The sequence below is a fragment of the Anopheles merus genome, chromosome 2L, assembly GCF_017562075.2.
Source record: "Anopheles merus strain MAF chromosome 2L, AmerM5.1, whole genome shotgun sequence".
Classification (NCBI taxonomy): domain Eukaryota; kingdom Metazoa; phylum Arthropoda; class Insecta; order Diptera; family Culicidae; genus Anopheles; species Anopheles merus.
In genome coordinates, this window is record NC_054083.1 from 15,630,017 (window position 1) to 15,642,943 (window position 12,927).

The 12,927-nt window shown below is 41.2% G+C and overlaps 2 protein-coding genes and 1 long non-coding RNA gene across 3 annotated transcripts; 1 reads left to right on the forward strand and 2 right to left on the reverse strand.

Moving 5' to 3' along the window:
* Positions 1–514: 514 nt before the first annotated feature.
* On the reverse strand, positions 515–2,389 carry LOC121592248 (adenosine deaminase-like protein). The gene is made up of 6 exons (XM_041913649.1): positions 2,315–2,389; positions 1,742–1,884; positions 1,475–1,663; positions 1,087–1,406; positions 860–1,002; positions 515–783 (listed from the first exon to the last, which is right to left on the reverse strand). Exons 1-6 carry the CDS (start codon positions 2,387–2,389, stop codon positions 586–588), a joined length of 1,068 nt encoding a protein of 355 aa, XP_041769583.1. The 3' UTR covers positions 515–585.
* LOC121593349 (GTP-binding protein Rit2) lies at positions 2,080–8,220 on the reverse strand. Its single transcript, XM_041915619.1, has 3 exons — positions 7,477–8,220; positions 6,354–6,814; positions 2,080–5,974 (listed from the first exon to the last, which is right to left on the reverse strand). Exons 1-3 carry the CDS (start codon positions 7,661–7,663, stop codon positions 5,849–5,851), a joined length of 774 nt encoding a protein of 257 aa, XP_041771553.1. The 5' UTR covers positions 7,664–8,220; the 3' UTR covers positions 2,080–5,848.
* A 1,923-nt stretch (positions 8,221–10,143) lies between these two features.
* Positions 10,144–10,801, forward strand: LOC121594851. Its single transcript, XR_006005044.1, has 2 exons — positions 10,144–10,325; positions 10,395–10,801. It is a non-coding gene; the product is annotated as an uncharacterized LOC121594851 (long non-coding RNA).
* The last annotated feature ends 2,126 nt before the right edge of the window (positions 10,802–12,927 follow it).

Here is a 12,927-nt window from a genome sequence, read left to right on the forward strand (position 1 = left end):
AAAATGATGGTTTTTTAAGGTTTTTAACTAAGAGCATTTCATATTCCTAAGAAAGTGGCAATGCGATTTCATTGTGATTCTACTTGATTAAAACAATTATTATTATTTTAAATTATTTTATGTTATAAAGTTATACGAAAGAAAGGCTCTATTAATTTTACTTTTATTATAAAAATAAAACGAATTATTGATAATAAAAATACACAAATTAGTGAATCCTTTATTGAAATCGCAAGTACTTCTGACCGCCAAACCCTTGTAGCATGCAACAATTTGCGTACAGCTTAGCTTGCTATAATGTATGCTTTATGACACTTTTATAGCATCGATGGCAAAGGGAAACCCAACGAAAATGTATGCTGCATCTGCATTTGAAGAACAGTTTTTAAAGTTGGAAAAAGTAATTCCCATTTTACAACGAATGCCGCAAATCAAAGACTTAATCTAATTGCTACAGAATTTGAACAGTAGCAAGAGTTCTTTCTGAAAGGATTTTGAACAAAACAAGGTTCTGTTGGGAAGTTATCCTTGCAATGTTTACCTTGAAATTGTGTCTCCTTTCTTTGTCCTGTTGAGTTGCAATTGTTACAGCTCCTTCGGCAGCGTCTCGGCGAATTGCTCAATTTTGGCGCGCAACTCCTTTTTCTCCTGCTTGCTAGCAAACGAATATTCAATTGCATTGCGCTGCATCTCTACCATGTCGGCCATCGTTAGACTGAAGGTGGAAGCGCAAATTTTAAGCTCTTGCGACAGGCTCGTTTCAAAGACACCGAAGTCGTCCGTCTGTAATTATCATTATTAATAGGAAAATTGAATAACCAGCAATAGCAATCATCCTTCCATCACGAATGCTACTCACACAAACACACACGGGATGCTTCAGTTTCAGCAATTTCGCAACATGATGATCCTCGTAGGACGGTACAGTTTTGCACTTTACATTGCTGGTCAGGCAGCACTCGAAGGGAATTTTATGCTCCTGTGCAAAAGCGAGATTCTCTCCTGTTGCCCGGTATAAAAGGAAAGCGAAGACACACTTTCAGAGTGAAGCTGTACGATTTGAACGAAATTCTTAACATCCCCTACCTTCTATGAACGTCCCGTGCCCAATGCGGTCCACACCGAGCGCCAACATTTCCTTCACCTCCTGCTCATCCTCAAACTCCCCACAATGCAGCGCCAAACGGAAGCCATGCTCGCGTGCCCTCTGCAGCGCCGGTACAAAGTCGGAAAATGTGGTTCCGAAAGGATTGCCACTCAGATCAAACGCCACCATTAGGCCGGGGAAAGAGGAACTTAGTTCGATGGCAAGATTAACGTTTTCCATCGCCTCCTGGACGCCCTTTGAGCGATCGATCGAGGGTAACAGTTTAACCATGATTCCCCGTTGATTTTCGGACGATTTTCTAACGATGGACCGAATGAAGCATGTCAGTAGTGGGGAGAAAGGCGTGAAAACCATAACCAATCCTACCTTAACACGTCCATCACCGTAGTGAGGTACTCGCGTTTCGTCATTTGCGTAGTGCATTTGGGTGTTGTGCGTAGTTCCAGGTAGATTACGCTGTCTTTGGCAAACTCTTCTATTACTCGCTCGGTCGCTCGTGCCAGCGCTTCCCGGCGATCGGTCAAATCGTGCGCGTATTGAAACTTTTTAAAGCATCTAAAAGGAAACGAAAACAAAGTGTACAGTTTTCTGGGTGACAAAATGATATGCCACGAAACATTGCCGAGCACTTACTCTTCCAGGGTGAGAGATTCTCCGTTTAAAATCTTGTAGAAACAATCGTCAGTACCGCTGCTGGGAACTTCATTTCCATACTTCAGCTCGCGCAGCTCAGCCAAGGTGCTGTTACTGAGCGATCCGTTCAGATGGGCATGCAGCTACAAAAGAACACATTTATGATTACAACAACAGCACTACAAAATACACAACTTTACCTACAATTTTCGGTAGAAGATGATAAAATCCATCGTAAAACTCTTTCGGCTCTCTTCTGCTTGCTTCTCCAATGCCGGCTTCACAGGAATAATTGCAAACAAAACAAATCAAAGTGACATTTGATCGGTGTTTTCAAAACAGAAAAAGGCGCAAATCGTTTGAAATGACCGTTACGTACTGACCATGTGCTCGAGCACATGGGGAGTATTTAAAACAAAATAAAAGGATGTAAAAAGAAAACAGATGTTCTTTTCGCATATGTTCTGTTTCAAATTTATTTTGTATCAATATTTCAACATTCTTTCCCAGAGCAATTTGTTTGTTTTCATTTTTTTCTTTTCTCTACGGAAATAAATTCAATGCTTTCGCTACGTGTACGTCCTGGTCACTTCCACTTCCACTTTCCCCCGTGTATCCATCATCATGCAACATTATAATTTGTGGCATTTTCATAACCAAAAAACAAAGCGCACATGACTTAGAGGAGAGTTGAGATTAGGAATGGACATCACTATCCTCATCATCATCATCATCATCATCATTATTATGGTCTGGCAGTAGTATGTGGCGACCTGTATATATTGTAGCTTTTCTCTCCTACACAATGTGTGTGTGTGTGTGTGTATTTATGTGAATGTTTACCAGAGGATATGATTGTAAAACTTGAAACACCTTTCCTTTTTTAAAGGGGTGAGGGTTCCCATCGTTTACCGTAATAATATTTGCTTTCATTAACAATTCAGGCCTTTCTGTTGTGGGGTGGCGTGGGGTGGACAAATACACTTGTTTTTGTTTTGCTTTGTTGATACGTTTTCTTTCCACCGTGTAAGGTCTCACTATATGTTCACACACACACGCTCAACATCATTGCTTTCCTCTCTGTAACAACAATTTACATTCCAAAATTACATCAGAACTTGGTTTGATCTTGTCGGAATCCTTAACAAATCCATTCGCTTATCACCAGTAGCATGTATTGTGTATTGTGTTTTTTTGTTCTTGTCAAGTGCAATCGAGATTATTCGTATTTCTACCGTACCAAATTGGATCAATTCCAGCAGTAAGGAAAACCATTCAGCTGCAGCAAACTCAATCTCAATCTAACAAACTAGCCGGGGGCAATACTGTGTATTATGTTTTATGTTTTGCGCTTTTACATTTCAATTATTGTCACTCGCTCGAATAAAATACTGTACCATACTGAATAAAGGGACGAGGAGGAAACGTCGATTGTCCTGAAACAAATAATGCTACTACTCTTAGCCCTGTTCTGTATTTTCTCCCAACTAAATGCTCTTGCAAACAAAGCGAACACACACTGGGATTGGCCGTTTATGCGAAGTTTAAACAATTCCGATGCCAATGTACGACTTAAATTAAAGCCCTGACAAGGCTGTCTGGTTAAAACGAAGATACTTAAACGAATGTTCGCATACGTATAGTATTACACTTTTGGATGGATCCTGCTACTCGTTCATCGTTCGTCTATTTCTTCTCTCTCGCTCTCTCTCTCTCTCTCTATTCCTATTTCTATCCATGGGCGATGGATAACGCATTACTATTTGCGTGTTTACACACACACACCACACACACACTATGAAATTGGTTCTTTCTGGTGCTTATCATACTATTCGTTTGTACAATGCAAGCTCTAAACAGCTGCTTGACAACTGTGGACAAGGGGGGTGGTGAGGATGGGTGGGTGGTAGTGGGTTCGAGGGAGGAAGAACATCTTCAGCACTCTAAATGCTGTTATTACATGTAGCGCGATTTACCTTTTCCCCATATTTACGTACAATTTGCTATTGCTTTCGATTGTTTCTGTATGTGCCCGCGGGATGTTTTGTGTTTGTTTGTGTGCTGCTGCTATGTGCAATGTGTGTAGTAGCGTTACGCTGTTTACTTCCTTTGATTTATCTTTGGTTTTTTTAAACAATTGGTAATCGTAGTTTTGCAAACTTTCTACGACTTTTTAAATAAAACTGAGAAAAAAACATTAATTTAATAACAGATCATAAAAGTGTATATGTTTAAAGGATAACAATCTCACAGATTATAAATCTAATATTTAAAAGAAAAGTAAAAGGAACATAATCGTTCACCTTTTAACGCATGCTCAACTTAGTAATCTATTCTGAAACACTTGCACCTGCTGATTTTGAAGCAAAAAATGCATTCATTCCGCAAACGCTATACCCGTTCACACCTTCCTCTCTTTGTAATGGCGGACTAGAAATCTTACAATCTGTTTGAATACCTGCCTGTTTTACTGCAACCTGTGTACTATAGGATACGATACTTTATACAAATATTATCTGTTCAACCCTGTGAAGCAATACTTTTGTTCCTATTGGTTGAGAGTTTGCGTTAACTTGCGTGCTTCGCGAGAAGACCTGTATGTAGTTGAACTGCGATTGGTATGTTTTCGTTTCGTCATACTGCTTTTGCAATATGGATCAACAACAAAAATATTATTTCAGTATAAAATCTCACAAAGTCAAGGAGTAGCGAAATGGTAATGGTACATAAAGTAGAAGGTAGAGTAGGAAATGGTAATGCAACTAAAAATAACACATTTTGAAGAAAATTATGCAGTGTAAAAGATTCTTGATTTTGGCATACATCACAGATATTTTAGTTAGATAAGTTTAGTTTAGCTTTTTGGTAGTTTTGTTTTGTTTTGTTTCGCTTTTTTGTAGAGTTGCGTTATGTGGTTTCAGTACATTTACCCGAAACAGACTAGTGGCTCACTAGTTTCTGGCTGAATGTGGCTTTTGCTTACTTATAAGGATGAAGGGTATGAAGAATTGTAAAACCTTGCAGCGAATGGTAAGATGCAAAACTAAGTCTAACCATACTACAGAGCTACAAACACTATATTGTGTAAACTCTTTCTATGATTCTTTTGGGATTACACTTTTGTTTTCGTTTTTATGCTTTGCTAATTATTCATGCACTTCCTATTCCAATCCCTACTTGAGAAAATTCAACCTAGAATGTACTTTCATCCATCATATTGCAATCTAAGGTGCAATTCGTGAACAATCGCAAAGAAAAAACATCATTTGTAAAGATTCGTTGATTTGTGTTAACATATGTACTAGCTTCAGATCAATAATAATGTAGCTAAATCGTAGCTAAGCTTTGCCTAAATGAATTAAAGTGAGAAATCTCAAAGAAATCCTTAAACTGGTCAAAATAACAAAAGTGATTTGTTTGCGCATTTCTCAATCAACAATGAACGACCTTCCTCAATTCCTTAATACTGCGCGTCAACGCAATGCACACATAAACTGCTGCTGTGTTCGACGAGTTGGGTAAGGAAATAATAAAATAAACATTTTTATACTATTTTTGTAAAAGGAACTATTATAGTCCATCCAACAAAGCCTAAGCAAGGAGGGTTTGCTTACCATTCGTTTGCTTCTTCGAAGCTTGGAAGTGTGCAAAACAATTGTTTGGGTTTTCCCTTCATTTCGTTGATCCGGCTTTCACAATCTGTTGCGTCCTATGGACTTATTACAACATATAACCATCATTCCTCTTTAGTATGGGAGTTTTCGTTCTTTTCTTCTTGGTCTACAGGGAAACTACAAGCTTGATGTTCGTTGATTGAAGAGCGTTAGCTACAAATAGAACACACTACAACGGACTACCAAGGAGCTAAGAATCCACAGAAAAATAAATAGTCCAGAGAACAGACGCATATCGATGGGACATTATGTCAGCAGTACTACGACACCTATCCTGAACTGAACACCGTGTGAAAACGTGCTTTTTAAAAGCACCACCAGCTTTTATCTGATCCCTCCCATTCAGCGGAGCGGATGACTCATCTAATCCTCCCAAACGAACGGTTGGACATTTCCCTGACACCATTTCGATGATCCCCTTCAGTTGGGTTGCCTACTGATTGATGCCGGTAGCATTTCGGCGGCGTCTAAAGACGAGGGCAAATATTGACCGTAATCGCCACCAGCGACTGCGTCGTCTTGGGTGTATCTTTTCCGAGCTGGAGCCACCATTCAGGGCCTGAAATGAGGAAAAGATTAGCAGAATAAAGGACGATGGAAACGAAAAACCAAATTTAGGATCAGTTTCAATACAAACAAATGTATCGTACTGTTCTAGTAATCCATTACGATATTGTTTTATAGCTCGGAACTAGAACGGAACTTGTATCGAGAAACAAATATTGGACAACGTTCTATGTCGAAATGATAATAAAATTATTAGAATACACAAGGGAATAATTATGACGTGGACATTGATGTCGATGCAAATTGATGTCAGGAATTAATTGAAGCATTTAAATAACGAAAGACTGAAACTATCGCGATGAGTACCAATCCCAATTTGCATGCCAACGTAACACCCACGAACATCCTTAGCACATGGTCGCCCAACTTACCCGCTGTTCCTCTTTCCGCCGTATCTCGCGCACGAGCGAGAAGAACGCCTCATCGATGTAGTGGCGCAGGGCGGCCGAAGTTTCGTAGAACGGGCACCCAAACTGTTTGGCCAGCGTTTTGCCCTCCTCCGTCGTGACCTTGCGTTGGGACTGAAGGTCTAGCTTGTTTGCCACCAGCACCAGCGGTATGTCTTCCGTCAGCCGTACCCGCGCGATCAGCTTCCGATACTCGGACGCTTCCTGGAAGCTGTGCCGATCCGTGACGGAGTAGCAGATGATGAAACCCTCGCCGCAACGCATATACTGGTCGCGCATGGCAGTGAACTCCACCTGGCCGGCCGTATCCAGTATGTCGAGCAGGGCGGCTTCTCCATCGATGACGGCCTGCTGCTGGTACGAGTCCTCAATCGTCGGATCGTGGTAGTCCAAGAAGCTATGGCTCACGAACTGGAGTGTGACGGCTGTAAAAAGAAAAACAAGCATTGCATCGGCAAGGACAAAACACGTTAACAACAGGTTAGCTATTTTTAAAGTCCCGATGATATCGTGACCCTCCCACCCGAGCCGTCTAGGACGGCCCAGTCGCACACAAACAAACACACACGCATTCGTTGATGACGCACGTCGCCGAACCGTTCCAGTGTCGGTCGGGCACATCACGGCTCAGTAAACAAATGCCCCGGGAACAGGGAAAGCGGGAGGAAGAAGCCGTTTAACATACCGAAGGAAGGATAAAAGGGAAAGGACAGCATAAAAACATCAACTCGTCGTCCCACTATCAAACCGATGACAAATGTTGTTGTGTCTCGCTCAACAGTTGGACCGTTGGGCGGATGGATCAGGCGGGGAGAATCGATCGATAATACTATTCACGTCACTCGTTAATCTCCCCCGTAAACAAATGCGTGCGTTGGCGGTGTTTGCGCTTTACCGCCCCCACCTTTGGCGTGAGAGGATGAATGCTTAATGTTTTATATGGCATGGTGTGCTGTGTTACGGCACCACGGACCGTACGGCTTGTGACCAGCTCCGCTCGCTCCAGCTGCTGGTGATGTCCTAGAGTCGTAGTACATGCCAGCCTACTTTACCAGCATTGCACAGAAGGTGAGGAGTAGCTGCTTACCCGACTTTCCAACGCCCCCATCGCCCAGGATGACGATCTTGTACACTCGTAGTCCGCTCCGGGTGGTCAGCGGGTTGGTGGGCTGTTTCGAGTTTTCTCCACTCCCATCCGTCTTCACCGGGTTGTACTCGATGGATTGGGCCCGATTTTTCTTCCGCGCGGTGCAGCCCGAAAAATCACCTGCCATCGTACCACTCACTCGCCGCTGCGCCTAGTACACCACCCACTCGGGTTCGGATAGGAGCTCGATGGACACTGATTCGCACGGCACAGGTGCTAACGGTGCTGGTGGACGTGGAGTTCGGGTAGTGAGAACGCTTGGTAGTGCCACTTTCGTCCTTGGTAGTGCCACTTTCACTTTGGTTGGGAAACTTTCTATAGGTCAACACCATTCAGCACTGGCCACTGCCGTTGTGTGCTATGTTATCCCTGCCGGATGGACAACACTGCCACTTCGCTGTTGCTTCCCCCTTAGTTCTCACTAGTTTCGTGTGAACGATCCACGCATTACGTGTAGGCGTAGTTCCACCGTTCCAGCCACACAAACACTACATCCTCACGCGCGACGGAAAACTTTGGGCCATCCTTCCCGTTCAAGGAGTTTCTTTCTAATTCGCTGATGGTAGCAGGATAACTCCTTCTACGGATGCAATGTGGGGGAGTCTGTGTGTGGATGTGTGAGTTTGCGTCTTGTTTTGACTGACATTTGACATTGGGCAAGCCGTGTGGCCAGATTATTTTGGCGGTTTTCGGTAGGCTCATCAAAATTTTATCGGTAGTTTTCGGTAGGTTAAAACTCTAAACTTAAAAGAAGTAAAAGCGAAAGAAGTGTTAAGCGGGATGGGGGGGGGGGGATCTAATGCGCAAAATGAAAGTTCCATCTCACGAGAATATGCATCCTTTATCTAGGATATAGATTAGATTTGGTTCAGCGGTTACACAAATGAAGATTTTTCTGAAGTGTCGATCTGAAAATTGGAATTCTAAGCCAAAGAAGGACTAAGATGCAATTTTTTTTCTCAGTGGTGGCAAGTTCTTTTTTTCGGGGCTCAACGCGACTGCTAAGGGCCGCAGCAGTGCTCCGTTGGATACGATTTTATCGTACGTGCTGTCATTTGATTTTCGCTGGATTGTTTAGATTGATTTGATTGTTTGGCTGAGTTTTATAGTTCAATGATTAAAAAATTAAGATTTTTTCCTTCAAACCCGAGATATATACATCGGTATTTCTGGTCAATTTGCCCACAGGGCAAGGCGAGCTTTTTGTCGGCCACCGTCGCAACCGTCGCGAAACGTCAAAACCGACGTCACAAGTACTTAAAACCGACGTCGCCAGCGAGGGAAACTCGCAACGATTTGGAGGCGCTGGCGATGGTCGTTTTTGACGTTTTGCGACGGTTGTTGACGTTTCGAGCGAGCCCAAATAGCCAGCTCGTACTTTATAGCTGATTTAGGGCTGTTTGACGAAAAATCGTTCCGATGTCGTACTTTGTGGCTGATTAAGAGATAGACGGTATTTTGCGGAACTATGGAGCTTTTTAACAGGCACATGGTACTTTTTGGAACTTTGCGGCTGATTAGCATTCCCAAATAGCCAGCTCGTACTTTATAGCTGATTTAGAGCTGTTTAACGAAAAATCGGTCCGATGTCGTACTTTGTGGCTGATTAAGAGATAGACGGTACTTTGCGGAACTATGGAGCTTTTTAACAGGCACATGGTACTCTTTGGAACTTTGCGGCTGATTAGCACTATATGTAGGGTTCATGATGGAACTTGAAGGCTTGTTAAGAAAGGGTGCTGAACTTGGTGGAACTTTATAGCTTTTTAATGCATGACATCGGTTCAAGGTGGCTCTTGTCAAAGTGTCAAAGACAAACGCCGGCAATAATCTCATTGCTGCTGCACAAGTTAGATTCGTTAAATGAAGAATGAATATTGAGTGAGTGATTGTGAATTATCAGTAAATTGTGTAAAATTTTGAGTAATTCATCAATACAAAAGATTAAAAAATATACATATGTGTTTAAACGAAACAAATCTTGTTGTTTATTTCATCGATGACGCTTGCTTGAAAGTAAAACACAAAGAAAAATAATCCCTGGCATCGTGGCATAAGGAAGCTGCTTAGGCGCTGTTTGAAAGACCCACATAGAACTTTGATGCTGTTTATCTACTGCAAAAGGCGAATTAGAGCAGCGATCTTTAGCGTGCCAAAATGAGCTGCTTAAGCAATTCTGGTTATTTGGGTTATGTGTAGGGTTCATGGTGGAACTTGAAGGCTTGTTAAGAAAGCGTACCGAACTTGGTGGAACTTTATAGCTTTTTAATGCATGACATCGGTACGAGATGGCTCTTGTCAAAGTGTCAAAGACGGACGCCGGCAATAATCTCATTGCTGCTGCACAAGTTAGATTCGTTAATTGAAGAATGAATATTGAGTGAAGTGATTGTGAATTATCAGTAAATTGTGTAAAATTTTGTGTAATTCATCAATACAAAAGATTTAAAAATATAAATATGTGTTTAAACGAAACAAATCTTGTCGAACGATGACGCTTGCTTGAAAATAAAACACAAAGAAAAATAATCCCTGGCATCGTGGCATAAGGAAGCTGCTTAGGCGCTGTTTGAAAGACCCACATAGAACTTTGATGCTGTTTATCTACTGCAAAAGGCGAATTAGAGAAGCGATCTTTAGCGTGCCAAAATGAGCTGCTTAAGCAATTCTGGCTATTTGGGATATGGACTAACTTGTGACAAATAGTTTCCGAACAAGAGGATATTAAAAGTCTCTATATATAAGCTTAAAACCAACCAACAAGAGGATATCCAGCAACGAATAAAAAGGTTTTAACCAAGAAATACATAAACCCATTTTGACAATTTATGATGTGTATTACTGTATTTTCTTTCTAGAGTACGGATCCAGCCACGTGCGTCCAGCCTTTAATACCAGTTAGATAAAAATAAATAATTTTTTTTTCTCGTTTGGTGTTACGTTGTTCTTTGTAGTTATACGAAATCAAAATAGAATTATCTCTTTTTTTTTGAAAACATAGGTTTTATTTCCCCTTACTTTCCGTTATCCTTTTGCTTTCTGCGATCGTTTTACATAATCAATAAAGTTTTAAAAACATCTTCCGAGGGATTTCCGTTTTTTTTTTGTTTGTTCGCCAACCTCGTGTGTTTTGCCAACTATCTTCTTTACAGTGTGTTCTGAATCATACATGCTTCTCTTCTTCTTTGCGCAACAACACACACAGACCCCCACCACAACGCTTCTCGTGAAATAGCTTTGCAGCACAAAAGTAATATTAGCGCAATAGTAGTTTTACTAAGCGTCCCAAAACCAAACCAAACCCACACACACTCACACACACACACACACCCTTCTCCTCCTCGGTGCCAAATCTTGTGTTTGGCTTTCTTCACAGTAAAACTGCTATTCTTGTAGGGTTGTGTGTGTGTGTGTGTATGTGTCCTTTCTTGCGAAACATTATACGTTTTCTCATTCGTAATCCTTCTAATCTAACACCACCACACTTTACTCTTTCCATCACCATCCGACCCTTTTTCCTCTCTTCATTCGTCATCCATCCGAAGCCTTTTTCCCATTGCTAAGTCTCGTTTCTTTTTTTTCAAATCGGCAACACGTGTATATATGCGCTATGAGTGAATTGATACTCCCCCCTCCTGTCTGTGGTACGCGTTTTAATTCAGTTACGAATGTTGGATTTCTTTTCACTTGTATTTCACTTGTAAAACAAAATTGTCTTCCACCGTCGTGTCACCTTACACATTACACACACGGCTGCGATTGTGTTTGTAGTTGACCAGCTAGCTAGCTCATCATTGCGGTAAATTCTTTTTCTTTGCTTCCTCCTTTCTGGTTTCACCTTTTTGTTTAATAATTAGTTAATTTTTATCTATGATATTTCTAAGAGATGTAGTATGGGGGGGCTACTGCGTGCCACCTTTCGCATGCGTGAGTGATAAAGATGTATGCAAGGGTATGTGTAATGTATTTTAGCAGTATGCATGTGCTTTTCAGCACCTGCATGAGCGCGTTTTTTTTTTTGTTTCAAAAATGGATCTGCTTAATGCAAAGAAAAAATGGCATCGTGTAGTGGTGGATACGGGCACCGCGACAGCAACAAATTGTATCATTAATCTGCCGCCCCTCTATCAGCTTTTGTATTGTATAATTGATACGAGCGTTGATAGTGACTAAAAGTATCAGCAGCGGAGAAGTTGTACTCAAACCGTGCCTGTTTGAACTTGTTGTTCTGCGTCAAACACGTTTGGTTGCACCTTCATGCCTTTGTAAACCTTTTTGTATATTATGTACGTACCACCCCCATTATCATCATCACATGCCACACGTGTTCGCGCTAATCTTTGATTTGCCTGTTATACATTGTTTTCCTCTTTTTGTTACTATTTTTTCAATTATCTTATTAGCACTATACAGCAAAGAATGATAAATTTGTTGGGGTTTTTATTCTTCTCTTGCATTCTGCTCCTTCTTCTTATTAATGAGGCTTAATTGTGAAAACCAAATCGTGTAATTGGTGTATGTGTGTTCGAAAGCAGACACACACTTACATGTTTTTTACGTTTTGTTATGATCTTAATAGTTACCCAGCATCATGCAACATGGTCGAGGGACGAGATTGTGTGTGTTTGTGAGTAATTTGCAAATACACACCCCCCCATCGAGTCATGCGGATAACCGGACACAAATGGACAAAATCAAAAGCACTCAGTCGGTAGAAAGAAAAGAAACACAGCTTGTGTGCTACAAATGGATCCATTATGTCCATTACAAATATGTAAAAAATAGGAAAAACAATTGCTCTCTATGCTTTTGATTTGCTAATGATGAAACATTCAGGGAAGGTAAATCAACATCATACGTTCAATCAACCAATTGTTCTTTCTGCGCTGCTAGCTAATCGATCGAACATAAAATCGCACAATTTTGCATTTTTATGCTGCCCTACAGCAGTTTCGTCCTAACTATCTTGCGTCAGTGTAAAAAAGTAACATAGATTTAAAAATCAATTACAAGAGTGTCAGTACACGCACACACACACAACACCCCACAACATACAGAGTCCAACAAAACAGTGGTGAGTGCTAGGTTGTACATCCGATCAGGTGAGGGCAAATGTACATCCGATCAGGAGAGTAGATGGAGCGAGTGTCGGTAAATTTCAAAAGCTTCTGTAAAAGGCCTACCTCTTTATCTAAAAAGCGTTATCGATTTGTTCGTATGTGTATATCTGATGCCAACTCCTGCTTCTCCGTCGAATACTCCGTTTTAGATCGAATATGAAAAGTAGTAAGTTAATAGGGCTTGGATTAGTAGTAGTAGTAGTAGTAATAGTAGAAATAGAAACAATGGTAATTCAATAATAGTTTCTAGGAGTGGCTCACCACTTGTGTG

Bases quoted from the DNA above. Each gene is read 5' to 3' on its own strand.
- LOC121592248 (XM_041913649.1), bottom strand. From the start codon at position 2,389: ATGCCACAAATTATAATGTTGCATGATGATGGATACACGGGGGAAAGT. The intron at 1,664-1,741 runs GTAAGTGCTCGG...GTTTCCTTTTAG, and splicing joins GAATCTCTCACCCTGGAAGA to ATGCTTTAAAAAGTTTCAAT. The intron at 1,407-1,474 runs GTAGGATTGGTT...GTCCATCGTTAG, and splicing joins ACGGTGATGGACGTGTTAAG to AAAATCGTCCGAAAATCAAC.
- LOC121593349 (XM_041915619.1), bottom strand. From the start codon at position 7,663: ATGGCAGGTGATTTTTCGGGCTGCACCGCGCGGAAGAAAAATCGGGCC. The intron at 6,815-7,476 runs GTAAGCAGCTAC...TTCTTTTTACAG, and splicing joins TGGGGGCGTTGGAAAGTCGG to CCGTCACACTCCAGTTCGTG. The intron at 5,975-6,353 runs GTAAGTTGGGCG...TCCTCATTTCAG, and splicing joins GGCGGAAAGAGGAACAGCGG to GCCCTGAATGGTGGCTCCAG.